Below are 27,794 nucleotides of genomic sequence, written 5' to 3'. Positions count from 1 at the left end.
TCAATCCTTTTTAAAAAATGTTCCAGGGAGCCACTAGGGCGGCACTTAAGAGCTGCATGCGGCTCGAGATCCGCAGGTTGCTGACCCCCGCCTTAGAGGAATAAGTGTGAAAACGTTACATGAAGAAAGAAACATAAGGTTAATGTCATGGCCTGAAAATAGTCCGGATTTAAATCCAATGTAAAATGTGTGATGGAAACTGAAGAAATTGGTGGATGACAAGACTCCAACTTGCACAGCTGATCTGACAACAGCAATCAGAGAACGTTGGAGTAAGATTGATGAGGAGTTTGTGGAGTTTGTCACTTGTTAAGTCCATGTCTTTGAGACTGCAAGCTGTTATAAAATCCAGAGGTGGTGCAACAAAGTAAAGTAGTTTTTTGTTTTCCATGATTTCATATTTTTTTTCCTCAGAATTGAGTGACTCTATATTTTTTTCACTCTGCTTGATCCAAAATTGTAACTTTTACTGACTACCACAATTTATTTTCTTGACTCCTTTACAGTTTCTTAATGCCAGAAAGTAGCCATTTGAAATGACTATAGTTTTGTGTCATTATCTGATTTTTTTCTACACATTTGAAAGAACATGTCTGCTGATTCCTTCATTTTCCCAGGGGTTCTAGAATAATGGCATTTAATAAGATTATTTGGTATTATACAAAACCCAAAACCAGTGAAGTTGGCACGTTGTATAAATCGTAAATAAAAACAGAATACAAGGATTTGCAAATCCTTTTCAACTTATATTCAATTGAATAGACTGTAAAGACAAGATATTTAATGTTCGAACTGAGAAACATTTTTTTTTAATGCAAATAATCATTAACATAGAATTGAATGGCAGCAACACATTGCAAAAAAGTTGGCACAGGGGCATTTTTACCACTGTGTTACATGGCCTTTCCTTTTAACAACACTCAATAAACGTTTGGGAACTGAGAAGACTCAATTTTGAAGCTTTTCGCGTGGATTTTTTTCCCATTCTTGCTTGATTTACAACATAAGTTGTTCAACAGTCTGGGGTCTTCGTTGTTGTATTTTAGGCTTCATAATGCACCACACATGTTCAATGGGAGACAGGTCTAGACTACAGGCAGGCCAGTCTAGTACCTGCACTCTTTTACTATGAAGCCACGCTGTTGTAACACGTGGCTTGGCATTGTCTTGCTGAAATAAGCAGTATTAAAAGTATTTGTTCTGTGCAAAAACAAAAAAGAGGATATTTTAGGCATTACCTGTGCCGGATCGGTGTGGTTTTGGGCCGCCGGCAGCTTGCTATGCGCCCGCCTTGGCCCGGAATGACGATTGATTGCGGCGCCGCTGCCTTTGTAATCGGCTTAAGATGGATTTTGCATCTAAATCACTTTTTTTTTATTTATGTGGCCAAGTCTGGCCAATGCCATTTGGAGGCGGTATGACTGGTGATCCATCACACATTATCCTTCAGTGCGGCCATTAATATTGTAATGAGATGGCCCTTCAGTCAGCGCCAGGTGCGTGAAAATCTCAAAAGTGTGAGTCAACACAGAGATGGTGTTCTTCTCCCCCTCTGCTTGCAGCTTCCACAACAGCTTGCAAAGTAATTTATTTTCATTATTTTATTGTATTTTTTTTTTAAAACTTGCACTGTCCTTCCCTGACAGAGCTTGAAGCAGCGCCTGCCAATGGCACACATCTGCTGCCTCCAGAGGCACAAACATGCTCGCACCGCGCCACGTCAGGACTACTTCATCTCACTGGAGATGATGAAGCTGTCAGCGCCGCTGCATCACATCATTAACAGTCTCACGTAAAACCCTCAGAAAATCCCTTAAAACCCACAGTTTGGTTTTTAAACGGCTGCAGTTTGCAGCAATGATGCATAACATACGCTGCGTGTAATAGGAAGTATAAAGCATGTTGAATGCGGCATGAAAAAAATAGAGCAAGGAAGATAACTTAAACATGGAGCATGTATTATAAGGAGCACAGTTTAAATGTAGCATATTAAAATACATATAACATATTGTATGTAGCTTGAAGCATGTTGAATGTTTTATGCAATGTATCAATAGACACAGAATATTGTATGTAGCTTCAAGCATGTTGAATGTTTTATGTAATGTATCATTAAACACAGCATATTGTATGCAGCAAAGCATAAACAAGTTGAATGTAGCATGTAGAGTAAGGCATTAAACATATTGCATATTGGATGAACCCTATAGCATGTAGCATATAGCATAAACAATATGGTATAAAGCTTAAGGCATGTACAAACCCCGTTTCTATATGAGTTGGGAAATTGTGTTAGATGTAAATATAAACGGAATACAATGATTTGCAAATCCTTTTCAACCCATATTCAATTGAATGCACTACAAAGACAAGATATTTGATGTTCAAACTCATAAACTTTATTTATTTTTTTGCAAATAATAATTAACTTAGAATTTCATGGCTGCAACATGTGCCAAAGTAGTTGGGGAAGGGCTTGTTCACTACTGTGTTACATGGCCTTTCCTTTTAACAACACTCAGTAAACATTTGGGAACTGAGGAGACAATTTTTTAAAGCTTCTCAGGTGGAATTCTTTCCCATTCTTGCTTGATGTACAGCTTAAGTTGTTCAACAGTCCGGGGGTCTCCGTTGTGGTATTTTAGGCTTCTTAATGCGCCACACATTTTCAGTGGGAGACAGGTCTGGACTACAGGCAGGCCAGTCTAGTACCCGCACTCTTTTACTATGAAGCCACGTTGATGTAACACGTGGCTTGGCATTGTCTTGCTAAAATTAGCAGGGGCGTCCATGTAAACGTTGCTTGGATGGCAACATATGTTGCTCCAAAACCTGTATGTACCTTTCAGCATTAATGGTGCCTTCACAGATGTGTAAGTTACCCATGTCTTGGGCACTAATACACCCCCATACAATCACAGATGCTGGCTTTTCAACTTTGCGCCTATAACAATCCGGATGGTTCTTTTCCTCTTTGTTCCAGAGGACACAACGTCCACAGTTTCCAAAAACAATTTGAAATGTGGACTTGTCAGACCACAGAACACTTTTCTACTTTGTATCAGTCCATCTTAGATGAGCTCAGGCCCAGCAAAGCTGACGGCGTTTCTGGGTGTTGTTGATAAACGGTTTTCACCTTGCATAGGAGAGGTTTAACTTGCACTTACAGATGTAGCGACCAACTGTAGTTACTGACAGTGGGTTTCTGAAATGTTCCTGAGTCCATGTGGTGACATCCTTTACACACTGATGTCGCTTGTTGATGCAGTACAGCCTGAGGGATCGAAGGTCACGGGCTAAGCTGCTTACGTGCAGTGATTTCTCCTGATTCTCTGAACCCTTTGATGATATTACGGACCGTAGATGGTGAAATCCTTAATTTCCTTGCAATAGCTGGTTGAGAAAGGTTTTTCTTAAACTGTTCAACAATTTGCTCACGCATTTGTTGACAAAGTGGTGACCCTCGCCCCATCCTTGTTTGTGAATGACTGAGCATTTCATGGAATCTACTTGTATACCCAATCATGGCACCCACCTGTTCCCAATTTGCCTGTTCACCTGTGGGATGTTCCAAATAAGTGTTTGATGAGCATTCCTCAACTTTATCAGTATTTATTGCCACCTTTCCCAACTTCTTTGTCACGTTCTAAAGTTAATGATTATTTGCAAAAAAAAAAAAAAAATGTTTATCAGTTTGAACATCAAATATGTTGTCTTTGTAGCTTATTCAACTGAATAAGGGTTGAAAATGATTTGCAAATCATTGTGTTCCGTTTATATTTACATCCAACACAATTTCCCAACTCATATGGAAACGGGGTTTGTAAGTAAATAGATATAGTGTATAACGCTTAAGGTGTAGCAAAAAGTATAAAACATGTTGCATGTAGAATGTAGCATATTGCGTGTAGTTTGACACAAAGCATCCAACATGTTGACTGTAGCATGTAGCATATAAAAAAATACATGTAGCATAGTGCATGTGGCACGGAACATCAAATATGTTGACTGCAGCATGGAGCATAGAACATAACACACATAGTAAACAGCATGGAGCTTAAAGCATGCAGCACAAAGCATGGATCATGCTGATTTTGGCATTTGAAATATTGCATAAAGCAACCAACACATATTGCAATATTAGCTTGTGGCAGAGCAGATAGTACGTAGCAAGAAACATTTGAGCATAAATCAGGTCAAAGGACACGTCATTAGGTATGTAGCACGTGGCATTATGTTATGATCCGCTGCACGGATCATATTCTGTTTATGTTTTCAGTTCACTTGTGTTCTCAGCACCTGTTGAGTTTGTGTTTCTCAGTTGCCATGACGGCAGATTATAGTCACCTGCCTCTGGTTAGTGTTCCGGACGCGCACCTGTTGCCCGGGCACTAATCAGAGGGCTATTTAGTTTACGTGCTGGCCTCACTCGGTCTGTTGGTCTTGTTTGCTCCCATGCAACAAGTTACGCTCTTTGTTACGCTCATAGTCTGCATTTTGATATTAGCATCTTTTGGCTACCCTTTTGTTTTCCGTGCCGTGGGCACTGCGCAGCATATTTTGTTCTGCAACTAGAATAAATCATTTATTCTCACCTGCAAGCCGCTTCCTGACATCCCTCTGCATCTTGAAAAGATGACCTCCGGCATCACAATGCCACGCAAGCGTAACACATTAGCCTGTAAGACCATACATAAAGCTGACTATCCAAAGATAGCATAACGTGATCCCCTCAGTAATTGATTACCTTCTAAAGCAGGAGTCGGCAACCCAAAATGTTGCAAGAGCCATATTGGACCAAAAATACAAAAATAAAATGTGTCTGGAGCCGCAAACAATTAAAAGCCTTCTATAAGTGATATAATGAATTCAGCACATGATATAAGTGTCTTTATTAGCTATATTAGCCTACTATCAAAATGACTATATGTCGCAGGCTGACACAAATCATCGTTGACAAAAATGTTGAAACGTAATATTTATTCCACACATTTTTACAATATTAGAAAACATTAGTAAAACGGAGGCTTCTCAGGGGGTGAGATAACTCCTCTAAATGGCTGTCTTAGAATGGCCAAAGTTATAGATGTGTGTGTCCAAGTTAAAAGACATGGCAGGCTGTCTTCTTCTAATGGATTTATAACAATCTTTGCTGTGGTCTAAAACAGCACACAAACCACTATCAGAAATGCAGCCAATATTACATACAGATAAGGAGTCAAGAGACATGCACATATAAATAAAATACACAGAGGTCTTAAGTAAAGGAAATTAAATGAGCTCAAATATACCTACAAGTGAGGCATAATGATGCAATATGTACATGAAAATAGCCTAAATAGCATGCTAGCATCGATTAGCTTGCAGTCATGCACTGACCAAATATGCTTGATTATCACTCCACACAAGTCAAAAACCTCAACAAAGTTCACCTTTGTGCATTCACACACAGCATAAAACGTTTGGTGGACAAAATGAAAAAAAGTGTCGGAGAAAGTTGCACCTTTAAACAAACTATGGTAAGTTCAAGGACCGCCAAAATTAGTAGGACAAAACGGCGCTCGCATCAGGGAATCATGTTTAATACAAACAGTGGGATTTCTAACAATTAGGAAGGTTTGTGTCATGTTTGTCCTCCTACAGAAACTATATTAAAATAAAAATATTATTTTCCCCCATCTTTTTCTATTTTCATACATTTTTGAAAAAGCTCCTGGGAGCCACTAGGGCTCTCGAGTCGCAGGTTCCAGACCCCCGTTCTTAAAGTTTGCTTTATAAAATCATATGGCATAAAACAAAAAGCATTGTCCCTGGTTGCGGGTGTACCTAATAAAGTGGCCAGTGCGTCTACACAGTATGTGTGCCCCAGAAGCTGTGACAACTCGGGGTAAAAGCCGTCCAAAACATCTGTCCGCATGTTTTTAGGCGTCAGAGATGCAGCAGAAAGATCTCAGCGGGCGCTCCACACATTGATTGGAGCATCGAGGATGCCACCAATCATCTTGTCACTGTGTCACACACTTGTACGCCACCCCCCCGCTGCCTAACTTAGCTTGCAGCCGCAGGGCCAGAGGACACAACAACAACAACAACAACACATTGAAGACAATATAAGAGAGAATGATGACTTCACTACAGTCGTGCAGATGGATTTCAGCACCTTGGACAGCGGCACCAACCTAATGGATTTAACTACATAATAAAACAAAATCAATCTAAAATGTTTTACATGTTAATTAAAAAAAAAATATATATATAAATAGGGATAAATATAACATTTATTTACCCTTCTTATTGAATTATTTACAATTTTTTCGCACTACTTTCTTATTTTTGCGCTTTATCAGCAGAAAAAATTAAAAAAATCATATAAAAAATCCTTAGTTGTTGCATTGTTGGCACATTTTCTTTAATGATACTTATACATTTTTGTATTTGACTGACACATTTATAATATGAATGGTTTATGAATAGGTGAACAAAATAACGCTAATTGCTGTTGAAAATGTTTGAATCTTACAATAAGAGTTGGTTCAATATTTGGTAAATAAAGTTAAAGTTAAAGTACCAATCGACGTCCCACTGGGGTGAGTTTTTCCTTGCCCTTATGTGGGCTCTGTACCGAGGATGTCGTTGGGGCTTGTGCAGCCCTTTGAGACACTTGTGATTTAGGGCTATATAAATAAACATTGATTGATTGATTGATTGATAGTCACAAACACTAGGTGTGGTGAAATTACCCTCTGCATTTGACCCATCCCCTTGTGCCACACCCTTGGAGGTGAGGGGAGCAGTGAGCAGCAGCGGTGGCCGCGCTCGGGAATCATTTTGGTGATTTAAACCCCAATTCTAACCCTTGATGCTGAGTACCAAGCAGGGAGGTAATGGGTCCCATGTTTATAGTCTTTGGTATGACTCAACCGGGGTTTGAACTCACGACCTACCGATCTCAGGGCGGACACTCAAAACATCACTTACTGTACAATGTCTGCTGTCATTAGGATGCTGACTGCTGGGCTGGAAATGGGCCACAAGGCCTCTGAGCAGTGATCACATTCAATGTTCTTATTTGATTACTTATAGCAGGTCGAAACATCATATTAACTCACTATTGAAAAAATTTATGAAAAAAAATAATAAAGAATATAACATATAAATAATCAATAGTCAATGGACAAATCCTGATTATAATAGAATGTCTTTATTGTAATGTGGTACCCCAGAATTGGAACCCCTTAATTCTTAAAAAAAGTATTAAAATGCAATGAATATAAAAATACAGTATTATCATCACCAGAGGTTAATTTTATTTTACACTTGTGTGACAGTTCATGTTTGATTTAAATATTAAAGCCGCTCACTTCTTTTTACACTTACACGACGATTAAGAATGTTGAGATGGGACTTTAAACATTATTTTATTTATGTTACTTTCAACGGGGGAATTTTATTTTGAAATCCCAACGAATCAAATCTAATCTTACCTAATCGATGATGGTACCAGTTAATTGATGTATTGTATGAACCCGGAAAAAAGGAAACTTTCTTGTAAAGAATAAAATATAAGTAAAGAATGGACAAAATTAGATTTGTTGTAGTTAGGTGGTTCATATTGTAACATAAAACTGAAACAAAACACAACGATAGCCTTAAAAATTCAAATTTCAGTAACGTTTTGGTAAAAGGCAACGGTAATTTGAGGATACAGCAACGAACAGATGTTTAGGATTGAGTCCAACATCTGGTGTGTGTGTGCGCTCAGAAAGTACTCGACTAATTTAAATGAGGATGTTTAAAAATAAGCACTAAGCTGGGTTGTATTTTAGCCAGCGTGTGCGCTGAGTGGAATAGATTGCATTCCCCCCCCAGAAAAAAACCCTTTTGTTCCCATTATTCCAATTTTGGAATAAGGATATAATATAAAAAAAAGTAAAAAAAAGTGAAGCGCTCTGAATACTTGCCGGATGCACTGCATCGTCGTCGCCTCATCTACAAGTCGTCAGATGTGCAACGAGCGATACAACCCAGGAGTTATATCCCTTAATTGACAATTAAGAGCACTCTCGTCCTCTCAGGCTGATGCTTTTTCTATTAGCGCAGTGGCGGCGTAACGGTTTGGGCTTGAAGAGAGCGACCTCCGCCACTCCCCCTCCCCCCCCCCCCCCCCCCCCATATAAAAACGTTTCATTAAATAGTTATTATCTCGCACTGCAATTTCAACTTTCATATCCGCGAGAGACAACGTGATTATACTCATGTGGACAAAAGTATTAGGTCATCTACATAAAGTGCTATAAGCTTCCAGGTTAATTAAATTTATGTAAACATTTTAAATGTATGGTCAACACCAAGGTATCCCACGGGGCATCTTGCAGGACTTTATGATCTTGTCGATGTATATGCAGGGGCGGACTGGCCATATAGGGACCAATGGGATTTTTCCTGGAGGACTGCTGACTCAGCTCATTAGTGCAAAAGAACTATCCGACTCATCACGAAATGTATGTGTTTAAAGGAAAGATTGCTAAACTGCGCAATGAAGTATGAAGCTCATAAGCTGTACCACGAATAAAAACGTGCGCCATATGTCATGTAGTATAGTATACTATAGTAGCTTAATGAATTTAGGACTAAGTATAAAACAGGAAGGACCACAAGGAAGCATACAACATGTGATATCATATAGTGTGGAGTGTATAATACAGGCCTGGGCAATTATTTTGACTCGGGGGCCCACATTTAGAGAACAAAATGTGTCTGGGGGGCAGTATATCTGATTTTTAGGAACCTCACAATAATGTTGGATTGAATGCTAAAACATTATGAAATTAAAAAGCAGAATGGAATTTTTTTTTTTTTTTTTTTACTGAATGACACACCCAGAATGTACATGAAAATAAAGAATGTGGGAATTTACAATATTAACTATGAACGATAAAACACTGAAAAATGACAACATATGAACGTCACACCCGCTCTCGATCAACATATTTTACAATCAAGCGAAACGCAACAAAAATGCAACAAACAGCTAAATATGTCCGTGAAGGGTAAAAAAAAAAACCCCACCTACTATCTGATATATCTGATACATCATTAAGCTTTAAAACTTTGTTTACAAATCTCCTTCCTCGTCTGGCCCTGACACCCGCATTTCAGGCTGGCCGCTCTGGAAACACTGCTTGGTGCCTCGTCTGAGCTGATATGACTTAGATTACCATAGTAACTAGTATATCATGCAAAAGCGCAGATTCCAACTATTAAAATAAATTGTATAGTTCAAGACTTACGGTAATTTAAAAACATCACTGCACATCATAATGGCAGCTAGAGTTTCGATCTTAAAGATCTAAAAAAAATATTTGGGAATGTCCGGCGGGCCCCCGGGCCTTAATTTGCCCAGGTGTGGTATAGTATGTAGCATAAGTAGCATCAAGCATATAGAAGTAACCATATAACATGATGAAAGTAGCATAAAGTATGTGTTACAAAGTATGTAGGATAACCAATACCACAAAAATACTGTAGCAAAAAGCATTAAAAAAAAACTTTTGTCATGCCTGAATCATATAGCATGTACAAGGTAGCATATCATATGTAGCACATAGCATATAGCGTAGAACATATAGGATAAGTGCATACAATGTTTCATAAAGCGTATAGCGGAATAACATATGTAGCATGTAGCAGTAGCATATTGGAAGTAGCATAGGAAAAGTGTATGTTGTACGTGGCATGAACCATAACATAGGTGGAACGTATCAAACGCATACAAAGAATGTTGCCTCAACATACAGCTTGTACGAGGAAGCACGGAGCACGTAGCATGAAACATAGCGATCATAGCGTAGAAAGAGCATGAAACATGATGTCTAAAGCAGAGATAGCATGTAAGACAAATAGCATGTAGCATGAAGCATAACACAGCTAGTATGGAGCAAAAACACTTGGCATGTAGACAAACGCATATATATATTTATATATATATACCTATACATATATATATATATATATATATATATATATATATATATATATATATATATATATATATATATATATATATATATATATATACACACATATATACACTTATATACCTATACATATATATATAAATATATACATATACATATATATACATATATATATATATATATATATATATATATATATATATATATATATATATATATATATATATATATATATATATATATATATATATATATATATATATATATATATATATATATATATATGTATGTGTGGGGAAAAAATCACAAGACTATTTCATCTCTACAGGCCTGTTTCATGAGGGGGGTACCCTCAATCGTCAGGAGATCTCCTGACGATTGAGGGTACCCCCCTCATGAAACAGGCCTGTAGAGATGAAATAGTCTTGTGATTTTTTTCCCCACACATACATATATTGCGCTCTACTACGGTATCGAGCACTATTTTTTGGATAACCTTATTAAGACATATATATATATATATATATATATATATATATATATGCACATATATATTTTTGTACATATATGTACACATTTATATATATATACACACATATATACATATACTTATATATACATATATATGTATATATATGTATGAAAGCATATATATAGCATGTAAGACACAAAAAACATATAGAATGTAGCATGTAGCGTGTAGAAGAAACCATGTAGAATGAAGTGTGACACTGGTAGCATATTGCAAAAAGCCTGATACATGTTGACGAAAGCATACATATAGCATGGAAGATGACACATAAATCATGTTGAATGTAGCATGTAGAAGAAACCATGTAGCATAAAGGATAACACAGGTAGCACGTTGCAAAAAGCATGATACATGTTGACGAAAGCATACATACAGCATGTAAGACGACATAAAACATAGAGAATGTAGCATGGAGCATGTAGCACTTAGAAGAAACCATGTAGCATGAAGCGTAACACAGGTAGCATGTTGCAAAACAGCCTGATACATGTTGACGAAAGCATACATATAGCATGTAAGACGACATAAAACATAGAGAATGTAGCATGGAGCATGTAGCACTTAGAAGAAACCATGTAGCATGAAGCGTAACACAGGTAGCATGTTGCAAAACAGCCTGATACATGTTGACTAAAGCATACATATAGCATGTAAGACAAGGCATAAATCATGTTGAATATAGCAGGTAGAAGAAACCATTCGGCTTATAGCATAACACAGACAGCATGTTGCAAAAAGCATGATACATGTTGACGAAAGCATACATATAGCATGTAAGACGAGGCATAAATCATGTTGAATGTAGCATGTAGAAGAAACCATGTGTCTTAAAGCATAACACAGGTAGCACGTTGCAAAAAGCATGATATATGTTGACGAAAGCATACATATAGCATGTAAGACGACATAAAATATAGAGAATGTAGCATGGAGCATGTAGCACTTAGAAGAAACCATGTAGCATGAAGTGTGACACCGGTAGCATGTTGCAAAAAAGCCTGATACATGTTGACGAAAGCATACATATAGCATGTAAGACGAGGCATAAATCATGTTGATTGTAGCATGTAGAAGAAACCATGTAGCATAAAGCATAACACAGGTAGCACGTTGCAAAAAGCATGATACATGTTGACGAAAGCATATATATAGCATGGAAGACGACATAAAACATGTTGAATGTAGCATCTAACGTGGAGCATGTAGCATGAAATATGTAGAAGACAGCATTTAGCATGAAATATGTAGAAGACAGCATGTAGCACGAAGCATAAGACAGGTAGCATGTGGCAAAAAGCATGATACATGTTGACGAAAGCATACATATAGCATGTAAGACGACATAAAACAGAGAATGTAGCATGGAGCATGTAGCACTTAGAACAAACCATGTAGCATGAAGTGTGACACCGGTAGCATGTTGCAAAAAAGCCTGATACATGTTGACGAAAGCATACATATAGCATGTAAGACGAGGCATAAATCATGTTGAATGTAGCATGTAGAAGAAACCATGTAGCATAAAGCATAACACAGGTAGCACGTTGCAAAAAGCATGATACATGTTGACGAAAGCATACATATAGCATGGAAGATGACATAAAACATGTTGAATGTAGCATCTAACGTTGAGCATGTAGCATGAAATATGTAGAAGACAGCATGTAGCATGAAATATGTAGAAGAAACCATGTAGCATGAAGCATAAGACAGGTAGCATGTGGCAAAAAGCATGATACATGTTGAGGAGAGCATACATATACCGTAACATGTAAGACGACATATAAAATATTTAGAATGTAGCATGTAGAAGAAACGACATAGCATGAAGCATAAAACAGGTAGCATGTGGCAACAAAGCATGATACATGTTGACGAAAGCATACATATAACATGTAAGACGACACATAAATCATGTTGAATGTAGCATGTAGAAGAAACATATAGCATGAAGCATAAAACAGGTAGCATGTGGCAAAAAAGCATGGTACATATTGACGAAAGCATACATATAACATGTAAGATGACATATAAAACATGTTGCATGTCGCATGACATATGTAGAAGACAGCATGTAGCATGAAGCATAAGATAGGTAGCATGTGGCAAAAAGCATGATACATGTTAACGAAAGCATACATAGAACAAATAAGACAACATATAAAACATGTTGAACAAAGTATCTACTGTGGAGCATGTGGCATTTAGAATAAACCATGTAGCATGAAGCATAACACAGGTAGCATGTTGCAAAAAACATGATACATGTTGACAAAGACATAAACATGTTAAATATAGCATCTAACGTAGAGAATGACATATGTAGAAGACAGCATGTAGCATGAAGCATAACACAGGTAGCATTTTGCAAAAAGTCTAATAAATGTTGACGAAAGCATACATATGGCATGTAAGGCGACATAAAATATATGGAATGTAGCATGGAGCATGTAGCACGTAGAGGAAACCATGTAGGTTGAAGTGTAACACCGGTAGCATGTTGCAAAAAGCCTGATACATGTTGACGCAAGCATACATATAGCATGTAGGACGACACATAAAGCATGTTGAATGTAGCATGTAGAAGAAACCATATAGCATGAAGCATAACACAGGTAGCATGTGGCAAAAAGTATGATACAAGTTGACGAAAGCATACATAGAACATGTAAGACGACATATAAAACATATAAAATGTAGCATGGAGCATGTAGCAGGTAGAGGAAACCATGTAGATTGAAGTGTAACACCGGTAGCATGTTGCAAAAAGCCTGATACATGTTGACGAAAGCATACATATAGCATGTAAGACGACATATAAAATGTACATATGTAGCATGACATACAGTATGTAGAAGATAGCATGTAGCATGAAGCATAACACAGGTAGCAAGTTGCAAAAAGCCTGATATATGTTGACGAAAGCATACATATAGCATGTAAGACTACATATAAAATGTACATATGTAGCATGGAGCATGTAGCATGACATACAGTATGTAGAAGATAGCATTTAGCATTAAGCATAACACAGGTAGCAAGTTGCAAAAAGCATGATAGATGTTGACAAAAGCATACATATAGCATGTAAGACGATATATAAAATGTACATATGTAGCATGGAGCATGTAGCATGACATACAGTATGTAGAAGATAGCATGTAGCATGAAGCATAAAACAGGTAGCATGTTGCAAAAAGCATGATAGATGTTGACGAAAGCATACATATAGCATGTAAGACAACATATAAAATGTACATAAGTATCATGTAGCATGACAGACAGCATGTAGAAGACATCATGTAGCTTGAACATGAACATGAACATACAGGTAGCAAGTTGCAAAAAGCCTGATACATGTTGATGAAAACATACATATACTGTAGCATGTAAGACAACATATAAAATGTACATATGTAGCATGGAGCATGTAGCATGACATACAGTATGTAGAAGATAGCATGTAGCATGAAGCATAACACAGGTAGCATGTTGCAAAAAGCCTGATACATGTTGACGAAATCATACATATAGCAGGTAAGAAGACATATAAACCATGTTGAATGTAGCATGTACAGCACGCAGCATACAGTATGTAGCCTCCCTTCTTGACGCCTTAAAAGCTCTGCTAGACAATGAGTTGACAGCCCCTTGATTAGCTCATTGGCTATCGCAGCTCGGGCTCCCGTTACATCCATCCATCCATTTTCTACCGCTTATTCCCTTTTTTTGGAGTCGCGGGGGGCGCTGGAGCCTATCTCATCTACAATCGGGCTCCCGTTACATAAGGAGCAATATTTTTGCAAGAAGAAAGTAGCTCAAAGCAATCAAAAATGGCCATCAGTGCTTCACCCAAACAGCAGACTAAGACCTCAGCCAAGAAGAAGAAGACCACGGCGACTCACCCAAAGGTTGTCCGGCGATGACGCGGGTGTTCTCGCCGGCCACGGCCGCCCGGGCGTTCCTCTCAGCCAGGTACTGTACGAAGGCGTAGCCCTTGTGCACGGAGCAGCCCACGATCTTGCCGTACTTGGCGAAGATGACCTCGATGTCGGTCTTCTTGACGATGGCCGTGTTGAGGTTGCCGATGAAGACTCTGGAGTTGAGCGAGCGCGGGTCATTCTTGTTGGTCACGTTGCTGGTCTGGGTTTTACCAGTCATCCTCCACCTGGCGCACTCCTGGGACACACACAGTTGTTATTCTTTGGGTCATGTCGAGCTGTAATGGTTAGTAAAAACACATATTTTGTCCACACTGCACTTCAAAATGACCAATTCAATTCTTCTACTCAAACAGATGAACTGTATCTTTAGCGCGTTTATAGCCGAATCACGGCCAAATTTGGTACCCACCTTTGGGGGACCGTCAAGCACGGGTGTATAAAATATAAGCAAGATTGGTAAAAGAACATGACACCAAAACTATCCTATTGCACAAGTATTTCCAAAGTTGAATGTTTTATTAAACAACAATTTTAAGAAAACCAATTCTACGCGATTTTGTTGATTTGCGTCTTATTAGAGCAGCATCTGAGTGGCTACATTAGCCGTGAGCCTCGACATGTTGATGTAAGATGGCAAAACGATACCAAAAAACACACGAGTACACACTTTCTTCATTAAAATCACACATAAATGTAAAATAGACTCGTTGAAAAAGATGGGATTTTAGTAACAAATCTGTCCATTTGTAATGTTGTATATAATATATATATATATATATATATATATATATATATATATATATATATACAATATATATATATATTTATATATATGTATATATATGTATATATATGTATATATACATATATATACATATATACAAACACGATTATACACACATATATATATACACATCTATATATACAGTAGACATACAGTATATATACATACATATATACACATATACACATATACACATATACACATACAGTATATGTACACACACATATATATATATATACATACATACATATATATATATATAAACACACATATATACAGTACACACATATATGTATATGCATATATGTATATATATACACATACATATATATGTATGTGTATATATATACATGTATATATATATACATATATATACACACATATACATATGTATATATATACATATAGGGTATATATACATATATATATATACATACAGTATACATATATACATATACATATATATATACATATATATATACACATATACATATATACACATATATATACATTTATACATATATATGTATATATACACATACAATATATATGTATATATATGCATTAATATACACATATATATATATAGAAATGTGTATATGTGTGTGTGTATATAAATATGTATATATATATATATATATATACACATATATATGTGTGTTTATGTGTATATGTATAGATGTGTGTATATATATATATATATATATATATATATATATATAATTTGTTTATTCAGAAATTAGTGTTTTCATGAATAGAAATCACACATAAATGTCAATGAAACTTGGTGAAAAAGAGGGCATTTTAGTACTAATTATGTCCACTTGTAATGTTTTTATTTAAAAAAATACCATTTATTTAACAATTTGTGTTTTCATGATAAAGAAAATCACGCATGAATGCAAAAGAGACTTGGTAAAAAAAGATGACTTTTTAGTACTAAATCTGTCCACTTCCATCCATCCATTTTCGTGGGGGTGCTAAATCTAGTACTAAAGTACTAAATCTGTCCGCTTGTAATGTTTTTATTTAAAAAAAAAAAAAAAATCCCATTTGTTTATTCAGAAATTAGTGTTTTCAATAAAAATCACACATACATTTAAAAGAGACATTTTAGTACTAAATCTTTCCATTTTTAAAGTTTTAATTAAAAATAATTTTTATTCATTTCACAAATTATGTTTTTTTTATTATAACATCGCACATAAATGTAAGAAAAACTTGGTGAAAAAATAAATTTTAGTACATTTGTCCATTATTTACGTTTTTATTAAAAAAACATTTTTTATTTATTTAACAAATTGTGTTTTTTTTAATTATAAAACCACACATAAATGCAAAAGAGACTTGGTGAAAAACTGACACATTAGAAGTAAATTTGTCCAAGAGTAGTGTTTTTACGACAGGAAAATAAAACTAATTGGACATACCTGTTTTTATGTTACCCGGACGACGCTCGCTATCTAAATTTAGAGCGCAGACTTTGTTTTAAAGCTCTTTTTCTTCTACAGGCTTCACCTCAGGCACATTTTAGCATGCTTGAAATGCTAATAACAGATGGCTGAGTGGGAGACATTTTTTTTTTTGGATGCGGGGGTGTCACAACAGTTTCTCCCCAACCACGCTAGCTGTCAGCGGGAGCACTTTGTCGTCTCGCCGCTTAGCCGCATTGTCGCGTACTTAATGGCCCTCGCGGGCCTGCAGTCTCATTTGCTTGCCGCTTTTATTCTGACTTTTTTTTTTTGGTGCCGCTATTAAGTCATCACACGCACTTATCCACCATACACGTCCTCCCCTGCAGTTGTTTCACATTTGCATATCCCAAATATTGTCAGGGGAAAAAAAATCATAAGCTAGAGAGCTATCATACGTAACCATGGCCATGAAGGAACACAGCTATTTTATATTTGCATTTAAAACCCTTCAAAAATTTTATAAAAATAGTCAATTTTTACATTTTGTATCACTATACTTTTCAGACATTTTTGGAGGGTTGTTTAGAGTTTGTCACAAATTCAGTAAGCAAGATATTAGCATTTTAGTTATCATTCAACATTTAGGGCAATTACAAAAACCAATAGTTTAAAAACATGCATTTATTTGACTGAGTATTTACAAAACCCAAAACCAGTGAAGTTGGCACGTTGTGTAATTCGTAAATAAAAAGAGAATACAATGATTTTCAAATCCTTTTCAACCTATATTCAATTGAATTGACTACAAAAACAAGATATTTAATGTTCGAACTGAGAAACTTAATTTTTTTGCAAATAATCATTAACTTAGAATTTAATGGCAGCAAAAAGTTGGCACAGGGGCATTTTTACCACTGTGCTACATGGCCTTTCCTTTTAAAAACACTCAGTAAACGTTTAGGAACTGAGGAGACACATTTTTGAAGCTTTTCAGGTGGAATTCTTTCCCATTCTTGCTTGATGTACAGCTTAAGTTGTTCAACAGTCCGAGGTCTCCGTTGTGGTATTTTAGGCTTCATAATGCGCCACACATTTTCAATGGGAGACAGGTGTGGACTACAGGCAAGCCAGTCTAGTACCTGCACTCTTTTACTATGAAGCCACGTTGATGTAACACGTGGCTTGGCATTGTCTTGCTGAAATAAGCAGGGGCGTCCATGATAACGTTGCTTGGATGGCAACATATGTTGCTCCAGAACCTGTATGAACCTTTCAGCATTAATGATGCCTTCACAGATGTGTAAGTTACCCATGCCTTGGGCACTAATACACCCCCATACCATCACAGATGCTGGCTTTTGAACTTTGCGCCTATAACAATCCGGATGGTTCTTTTCCTCTTTGGTCCGGAGGACACGACGTCCACAGTTTCCAAAAACAATTTGAAATGTGGACTCGTCAGACCACAGAAGACTTTTCCCCTTTGCATCAGTCCATCTTAGATGAGCTCGGGCCCAGCAAAGCCAGCGGCGTTTCTGGGTGTTGTTGATAAATGGCTTTGGCTTTGAGTTTTAACTTGCACTTACATATGCAGCGACAAACTGTAGTTACTGACAGTGGTTTTTTGAAGTGTTGCTGAGCCCATGTGGTGATATCCTTTACACACTGATGTCGTTTTTTGATGCAGTACCGCCTGAGGGACCAAAGGTCACAGGCAGTGATATGTCCAGATTATCTGAACCTTTTGATGATATTACGGACCGTAGATGGCAAAATCCCTAAATTCCTTGCAATAGCTCGTTGAGAAATGTTGTTCTTAAACTGTTCGACAATTTGCTCACGCATTTGTTCAGAAAGTGGTGACCCTCCCCATCCTTGTTTGTGAATTACTGAGCATTTAATGGAAGCTGCTTTTATACCCAATCATGGCACCCACCTGTTCCCAATTAGCCTGTTCACCTGTGTGATGTTCCAAATAAGTGTTTGATGAGCATTCCTCAACTTTCTCAGTCTTTTTTGCCACTTGTGCCAGCTTTTTTGAAACATGTTGCAGGCATCAAAGTTCAAATTTGCAAAAAATAACAACGTTTTCCAGTTGGAACATGAAATATCTTATCTTTTCAGTCTGTTCAATTGAATATAGGTTGAAACGGATTTAAAAATCATTGTATTTTGTTTTTATTTATGATTTACACGACGTGCCAACTTCACTGGTTTTGGGTTTTGTAGATTCTGGAAATAAAAGACATGTTAATCAGCCGGATACACAACAAAAGTAAATGTTTGTCTTAGTTTTGCTAAAGCTAAACACAATAGTTAGCACTTTCAATTGAATGAAATTCAGGGCAATTATACAAAAAAAGAAATCGTAAACTGAGATAATACGCATGAATTTGAAGCAGAATATTTAAATGTTGGAATAAAAACATGTAAAATAAATATTTGTACTACTTTTGGCTAATTGCAAGCGCTAAACCAAAAATGATACAACCAAGGAACAATTTATGGAATCGCCAGACTTGGCGGATTTTCATTCAGTTTGTTTTCATTGATAACAGACACGACACACAACTGTAGTCATTTCAAATGGCAACTTTCTGGCTTCAAGAAACAGTAAAATAAAAATAAAAAGTCCGTAACAGTTCCATTCTTAGATCAAACAGAATTAAAAACATATGGAATCATTTAATTCTGGAGAACAATAATTATGGAATCAGCCTGTAAATTTAGCTAACACTTGCATCAGATTAAATCTGTTCATCAGACTGCCTTTAAAAAAATGAGTGTTCAAACCCTTGAGAGCTGTTGCAGCAGGTGAATTGACATGAATCATTGCAAATGCCACAATGGAGAGGATTATCAAACTTCATCAAGAAGGTAAATCGTCACGCAATGTTGCAAAAGATGTTGATTGTTCACAGTCAGCTGTGCGTAAAATTTGGACCAAGTACAAACCACTTGGGAAGGTTGTAAAAGGCAAACATACTGGTAGACCAGGGGTCTGCAACCCGCGGCTCCGGAGCCGCATGCGGCTTTTTGACCACTCTGATACGGCTCAGCTGCATACTTGCCGACCCTCCCGATTTTCCCGGGAGACTTCCGGATTTCAGTGCCTCTCCCAGAAATCTCCCGGGGCAAATATTCTCAGATTTTCACCCAAACAACAATAATAAGGGCGTGCCGTGATGGCACAGCATTTAGCGCCCTCTACAACCTGTACAAACAGCGTGCCAGCCCAGCCACATGTTGCATGCAGCTTCTGCTTGCACACGTAAGTGACAGCAAGGCATACTTGGTCAACAGCCATACAGGTCACACTGAGGGTGGCCGTACAAACAACTTTAATACTGTTACAAATATGCGCCACACTGTGAACCCACACCAAACAAGAATGACAAACACATTTCGGGAGAACATCCGCACCGTAACACAAAATAAACACAACAGAACAAATACCCAGAATCCCATGCATCCCTAACTCTTCCGGGCTACATTATACACCCCTGGTTTATACATAGCACAAAGCAAAAAAAAACTTTGTATGCAGTGTTATTTCATTCTAAATTTCAAAAGAGTTTTGTGGCTCCCATTGTTTTCTTTATTTTGTGAAACTGGTCAAAATGGCTCTTTGAGTGGTAAAGGTTGCCGACCCCTGTGGTAGACCAAGGAAAACATCAAAGCGTCAAGACAGAAAAGTTCAAGTAATATGTCTTGAAAAGTGAAAATGCCATCTGTGACCAAACTGTAAGAAAGCCCCAAAAAGAAACGGGATTTAAATACAGAAAAGCTAAACGAAAGCCGTCATTAACTATAGAGGTTAATTTGCAACTTTTTTACGAAAGCGTTTTTTTGACACTGAATTTATGGAACTGAATTTTCTGTGTTTGAATTTTGAGAACCGTTTTTCTTTTTTTTTTTTACAACAAATTATGCAAACAATTTTATTTAATAAAATGTGTTAGCAAAATGCGTCAATTTAAAAAATTCAGTGTAAAAAAATCAGGGTTTAAAAATTCAGTGTAAAAAATTCCAGTGTTTAAAAATTCGGTGTAAAAAAATTAATGTGAAATGTTTGCGTTTTGCTTACTCAGACACTCCGAATGTACATGAAAATACAGAATGTGGGATTTACAATATTAACTATGAACAATAAAACACTGAATATTGAGAATATATGACCGTTGCTCCTCTACTACCCAGACCACCTCCTTGGTCGACATATTTTATAATCAAGCAAGAGCAACAAAGATCCAACAAACACGCAAAGGGTAAAGAACATCCACATATTCGATATAATATTACTGTTCTGCAAAACTCTGCCCCACTCTATTCATGCCTGGTCTGCATGCAGTGTCAAAAAAAAGCTTTGGTAATGAAGACACAAATTAACCTCCATGTTAACACATAAAGAGCAAAAAAACAAGGTTCAAATGGGCTAAGAAACAGCAATGATGGACTATGGATGCCTGGATGAAAGTCACATTCAGTGATAAATCTTCAATCTGCATTGGGCAAGGTGATGATGCTGGAACTTCTGTTTGGTGCCATTCCAATGAGATTCATGAAGACGACTGCCTGAAGAAAACATGCACCTTTCCACAGTCATTGATGATACCGGGTAATAATGGTTGTCACTACATCTTCAATAAGATTGACATTTTGGACACATTTTTTAATTCCATCGATGGAAAGGCTGTTTGGGGATGAGGACATCAATTTTCAAGATGATTATGCATCTTGCCATAGAGCAAAAAGTGTAAAAACCTTCCTTGAAGATAGATATAAGGTCAATATCATAGCCCGCACACAATCCGTAATTTCAATCCAATATAAAATGTGTGTTGGAAATGAAAGAAAATGGTGGATGACAAGACTCCAACCTGCAAAGCGGACCTGACAACAGCAACAGTTGTAGAAAGATTGATGACGAGTTCTGTTTGTCACTCGTTAAGTCCATGCAGCAGAGACTGCAAGCTGTTATAAAAGCCAGAGGTGGTGCAACAAAATACTAGTGGTGTGTTGTAGTGTTTTTTACTCAGAATTGGGTGAGTTCATAATTTTTTTTACTCTGATCTAAAAATGAAACTGTTACTGACCACCACAATTTCTATTATTGCTTTCTTTCAGTGTTTCTTAAAGCCAGAAAGTTGCCATTCTTAATGACTATAGTTGTGTGTCATGTCTTTAATCAGATTTTTTTCAAAATTCAAAAATTTAATGAATATTCTCCAAGGCTGGTGATTCCATCATTTATTTTTTTTGCCAGGGGTTGTAGTTTTGGTACAAATCCACCTGAGAACAGCTTGCTCTGAAGTATATATATTTTTTTGTCAGACTTACACATTTCTGAAAAAAGTGGCTGTTATGCATAAGTTCTCAAGAGGATATGTACTGTAACTATAGTTTGTGTTTAGCTTTAGCATTAGTAGTTAACCAAAACTAGTACAAATATATTTTTTAACATGTTTTATTACAATATTGAAATATTTTAATAACAAATATTTATGCATTTTATATAAATATTATTTATATAAATATTATAATAAGTATACATATTTTCACAATGCTGAATAAAAGATTTAAACATATTTTTTAATGACTATCATAAACACTTTAAATAAACATTACAGTATTTGGAACATTTGTATAGATTAATGTTGTTTTTGAGATTTTACGCACACACACACACACACACACACACACACACACACACACACACACACACACACACACACACACACACACACACACACACACACACACACACACACACACTGAACAAAAACATAAACACATCGCTATTGTTTTTGTTCCCATTTTACATGAGTTGAACTCAAAGATCTAAAACTTTTACTATACCTGTATACAAATATTGTTCACAAATCCGTCTAAATCTGTGTTAGTGAGCATTTCTTCTTTGCCAAGATAATTCATCTCACCTTACAGGTGTGGCATTTCAAGATGCTGATTAAACAGCATGATCATTGCACAGATGTGCCTTAGGCTGCCCACAATAAAAGGCCACTCTGAAATGTGCAGTTTTATCACACAGCACAAAGCCACAGATGTTGCAAGTTTTGAGGAAGCATGCAGTTGGCATGCTGACTGCAGGAATGTCCACCAGAGCTGTTGCCCGTGATTTGTATATTCATTTCTCTACCATAAGCCGTCTTCAAAAGCATTTCAGAGAATTTGGCAGTACATCCAACCGGCCTCACAACCGCAGACCACGTGTAACAACACCGGCCCAGGACCTCCACATCCAGCAGGTGCACCTCCATGATTGTCTGAGGCCAGCCACCAAGACAGCTGCTGCAACAATTGGTTTGCACACCCTAATAATTTCTGCACAAACTGTGAGAAACCGTCTCAGGGAAGCTCATATGCATGCTCGTTGTCCTCATTGGCGTCTCAACCTGCTGCAGTTCGTCGTCATAAGTGGGCAAATGCTCACATTCGATGGCGTCTGGCATGTTGGAGGTGTGTTCTTTTCACGGATGAATCTTGTTTTTTACTGTTCAGGGCAGATGGCGGACAGTGTGTGTGGTGTCGTGTGGGAGAGCAGTTTGCTGATGTCAACATTGTGAATGGAGTGGCCCATGGTGGGGGTGGGGTTATGGTATAGGCAGGTGTATTTTATAGACAACGAACGCAAGTGCATTTTATTGATGGCATTTTGAATGCACTGAGATACAGTGATGAGATCCTGAGGCCCATTCTTGTGCCATGAACCCGAGACCATCACCTCATGTTGCGGCATGACTATGCACGGCCCCATGTTGCAAGGATCTGTGCACAATTCCTGCAAGCTGAAAACATCCCAGTTCTTGCATGGCCAGCATCTTCACCGGACATGACACCCATTGAGCATATTTGGGATGCTGTGGATCGGCGTATATCCAGCAACCTGGCACAGCCATTGAAGAGGAGTGGACCAACATTCCACAGGCCACAATCAACAACCTGATCAACTCTATGCGAAGGAGAGAGTGTTGCACTGCGTGAGGCAAATGGTTATCACACCAGGTACTGACTGCTTTTCTGACCCCGCAGACCCCCAATAAAGCAAAACTGCACATTTCAGAGTGGCCTTTTATTTTGGGCAGCCTAAGGCACACCTGTGCAATAATCATGCTGCTTAATAGGATTTCAGGATTATCTTGGCAAATAAGAAATGCTCACTAACACAGGTTTGGACAGATTTGTGAACAATATTTGAGAGGAATAGGTCTTTTGTGTATATAGTAAAAGTTTTAAATCTTTGAGTTCAACTCATGAAAAAATGGAAGCAGTGTTGCGTTTATATTTTTGTTCAGTATATATATATATATATATATATACATATACCGATAAATGTTTTGCTTAATTTTGGCACTCCAAAAACACGAAGCAACATGAATAGCTACATGTGTATGGTAGCAACAATGCACATATTTTTATTCACAGATTTTTAATAAATGTCTGATAGGTTTGCTTGAATTCTGAGGGAAGAATACAATGTTAATTAGCATTTTTTTTATTTAACCTTTTACATTCACTGAAACGTTGTTTACCCATTGTTTGTTTATGTTAATGTTGAAAGTAATTTGTATTATTTTTACATTTTTGAAATCATTTTTTTAAAGCATATAGTGCGACTTCTGTTGTTTTTTCTTGTTGTATATATTATCAACCTGTTTTGCCGCCCTCTTGGCAAGGTCCCTTTTGTAAAAGAGACTTTCATTTCAATTAGTTTTTATGGAGTTAAATAAAGGAAAATGAAAATACATTTAATTATATGTATATATAATATTGTAATTCATAATTTATAATTATATTTACAGTATATATTGTTATTTTTTTAAATTTTAACTTCAATATTATAAATACATAGTATTCATTTATTTTATTTCATTGACATATTTGCTTAATTTTGACACACACACATGCGCGCACACAAACAAGCACATATTTATATATATACACACATATATATATATACACACACATTTATATATATATTGGACGAGGGTGTCTGATGTTGCGAGACCCGAAACACCCGATGAATCCAGTATACATCACTGATGATGTGTCCCAGTGCATCCAGGAGATGTATCTTTCAAGTTTCAGTCTGGCTAAGCCAGTGACTCCTAGGAAAGACTGGGTGGCAACCAAGAACAGTTTGGTCGACTACTGGAGAGACAGTTGGCAGCTCGGAAAGACGGCACCCGGGACAGTATGGGTTAGCACCCCAGCCTGTATCTTTCGTGAGAAAGAACCCAAATAAGCTACGGAAAACCCTACAGAGCAATACCCCCAGGAGATCCCGAGAGGGGGGGGAGGATGAGATCTCCAATCGGACGGCCCAAAGGTTAACGAACCCCGCAAACGAACTGACTACGAGTATGACATGTATCTGCGGCAAGCTGTGCAAAAATCAACGTGGCTTAAGAATCCATCAGGCCAGATTGAAATGTTTGGAGCGGGAGAGCGAGGTTCAACGCACAGGTCCTGGACCTGGTGAGACGCAGGAGGAGCCCGGACAGGAGACACCCCACAGATCCCAGTCCCTCCATGTACCGGAGTCTCTCAATCCCAGCAGAGTAGTTCCACAGCAGCGGATTAAATGGTCCCAAGCAAACAGACGGAGCGAGTGGCTGCAGTTTGATGAGGACATGTCCAACATCATCCAAGCCACAGCTAAAGGAGATGTCGACAGCAGGCTCCAGGCAATGAGTACCATCATCGTCAGCTATGGCTCAGAAAGATTCGGACGGATGGAGAAGGGCAACACTGAGGCCACTCCCTACACCATGAATCGCAGAGCCACTAAGATACACCAACTGCGCCAGGAGCTTCGAACCCTCAGGAAACAGTTCAAGAGAGTTTCTGAGGAGGACAAACAACCTTTAGAAGAGCTGCGCAACATCCTGCGGAAGAAGCTGACAACTCTCCGCAGAGCAGAGTGGCACAGGAGGCGTGGAAGAGAGAGAGCTAGGAAGCGAGCAGTCTTCATTGCCAACCCCTTTCGGTTTGCTAAACATCTGCTTGGGGACAAGCGCAGTGGCCGGCTTGAGTGCCCAAGAGAGGAAGTGAATCGCTTCCTCCAGAATACCATGAGCGACCCACTGAGGGGACAAGATCTAGGACCCAACAGAGCGCTCATCAGCCCTGCGCCACCAACGGCAGAGTTCCAGTTGACAGAGCCCAGTTTGAAGGAGGTTGAAGAGGTCATCAAGGCAGCCCGCTCAGCATCTTCCCCGGGCCCCAGTGGTGTACCTTACCTCGTCTACAAGCGCTGTCCAGGGCTTCTCAAGCATCTGTGGAAGACCTTGAAGGTGATCTGGCGAAGGGGGAGCGTGGCCAACCAGTGGAGGTGTGCTGAGGGAGTATGGATCCCCAAGGAGGAGGACTTGAAAAACATCAACCAGTTTCGGACTATATCACTTCTGAGTGTGGAAGGGAAGGTGTTCTTCAGCATTGTCTCCCGAAGACTGACCGAGTTTCTCCTCAAGAACAACTACATCGACACTTCAGTGCAGAAGGGGGGGAATCCTGGAGTCCCCGGCTGTCTAGAGCACAACGGTGTCGTCACACAGCTCATCAGAGAGGCCCATGAGAGCAGAGGGGAACTTGCTGTGTTGTGGTTGGACCTGACTAACGCCTATGGGTCCATCCCACACAAGCTAGTTGAGCTTGCGCTACACCGCCACCATGTTCCCAGCAAGATCAAGGACTTGATCCTGGATTATTACAATAACTTCAGGCTCCGGGTCACTTCTGGGTCAATAACCTTTGACTGGCATCGCCTTGAGAAGGGAATAATAACAGGATGCACCATCTCCGTTGTCCTTTTTACACTAGCGATGAATATGGTGGTAAAGTCTGCTGAGGTGGAATGCAGAGGGCCTCTGTCCAGATCAGGTGTTCGACAGCCCCCCATTAGAGCCTATATGGATGACCTTACCATAACAACAACATCAGTACCAGGGAGCAGGTGGATCTTGCAGGGATTGGAGAGGCTCATTGGGTGGGCCAGGATGAGTTTCAAGCCCGCAAAGTCAAGGTCCATGGTGCTGAAGAAGGGGAAGGTGGTCAACAAATTCCGATTCTCAATCTCAGGAACGGTCATTCCATCCATCACGGAGCAACCAGTCAAGAGCTTGGGAAAGCTCTTTGACTCCAGCCTGAAGGACTCTGCTGCTATCCAGAAGTCTACTGAAGAGCTTGGAGGGTGGCTCACCAAAGTAGACAAGTCTGGCCTATCTGGTAGATTCAAAGCCAGGATCTACCAGCACTCCATCCTTCCCAGAGTCCTGTGGCCTCTCCTTGTATATGCAGTCCCAGTAACAACAGTGGAATCCTTTGAAAGGAAGATCAGCAGCTTTCTGCGGAAATGGCTGGGTCTCCCACGCAGCCTCAACAGCGCTGCTTTGTACGGGACAAGCAACATCCTGCAGCTACCCTTCAGTGGGCTCACTGAAGAATTCAAGGTGGCACGCACAAGAGAAGCCCTACAGTACAGAGACTCCAGGGACTGCAAGGTGTCATCAGCCGGGATTGAAGTAAGGACAGGAGGGAAGTGGAAGGCAGAAAAGGCAGTGGAGGTGGCTGAGTCACGCCTTAGACAAAAGGCACTGGTTGGGGCCATAGCAACAGGGAGAGCAGGCTTGGGCTACTTCCCAAAGACCCAAGTCAGCCAGGCCCGGGGCAAAGACAGACGACATCTACTCCAGGAGGAGGTCCGAGCAGGCTTGGAGGAAGAGCGAGTGGGCAGGGTAGTGGGACTCCGGCAACAGGGGGCATGGACAAGATGGGAGGGCACGTTGCAGCGCAAAGTCACCTGGTCAAACATCATGCAGGCAGACCTCCACCGCGTCCGGTTCCTCGTGGCAGCAGTCTACGATTCCCTCCCTAGCCCAGCAAACCTCCATGTTTGGGGGAAGAGCGAGACACCCTTCTGCTCCCTTTGCTCCGGAAGAGGCTCCTTGGAACATCTCCTCAGCAGTTGCCCAAAGTCTCTGGCTGATGGTCGCTATCGCTGGCGTCATGACCAGGTACTCAAAGCAGTTGCTGAGAGCATAGCCTCAGCCATCAGCAGCAGCAAGCAACATCATGCGCCAAAGAAGGCAATCTCTTTCATCAAAGCTGGGGAGAGACCTC

General features: G+C 38.8%; 2 protein-coding genes across 6 annotated transcripts in view; one reads left to right on the top strand and one right to left on the bottom strand.

Moving 5' to 3' along the window:
- LOC133609544 (RNA-binding Raly-like protein) overlaps window positions 1-27,794 on the bottom strand; it is a 324,683-nt gene that overhangs the window by 109,122 nt on the left and 187,767 nt on the right. For all 5 annotated transcript variants that reach the window (XM_061965202.2, XM_061965203.1, XM_061965199.2 and 2 more), the window contains exon 2: window positions 14,415-14,688. In XM_061965202.2, coding sequence (XP_061821186.1) covers window positions 14,415-14,670 — 256 coding nt within the window. In that variant the 5' untranslated portion in view covers window positions 14,671-14,688. The remainder of the gene's footprint in view (window positions 1-14,414; window positions 14,689-27,794) is intronic.
- LOC133609220 (uncharacterized) overlaps window positions 25,292-27,794 on the top strand; it is a 2,973-nt gene continuing 470 nt past the window's right edge. The window contains exon 1 of the mRNA XM_061964731.1: window positions 25,292-27,794. This exon is cut by the window's right edge and continues 470 nt beyond it. Coding sequence (XP_061820715.1) covers window positions 25,307-27,794 — 2,488 coding nt within the window. The 5' untranslated portion in view covers window positions 25,292-25,306.

This window comes from Nerophis lumbriciformis, linkage group LG07 (genome assembly GCF_033978685.3).
Source record: "Nerophis lumbriciformis linkage group LG07, RoL_Nlum_v2.1, whole genome shotgun sequence".
In the NCBI taxonomy this organism is placed as follows: Eukaryota; Metazoa; Chordata; class Actinopteri; order Syngnathiformes; family Syngnathidae; genus Nerophis; species Nerophis lumbriciformis.
Note: the sequence above shows the minus strand (reverse complement) of the source record. Positions and strands in the feature narration are given on the sequence as shown.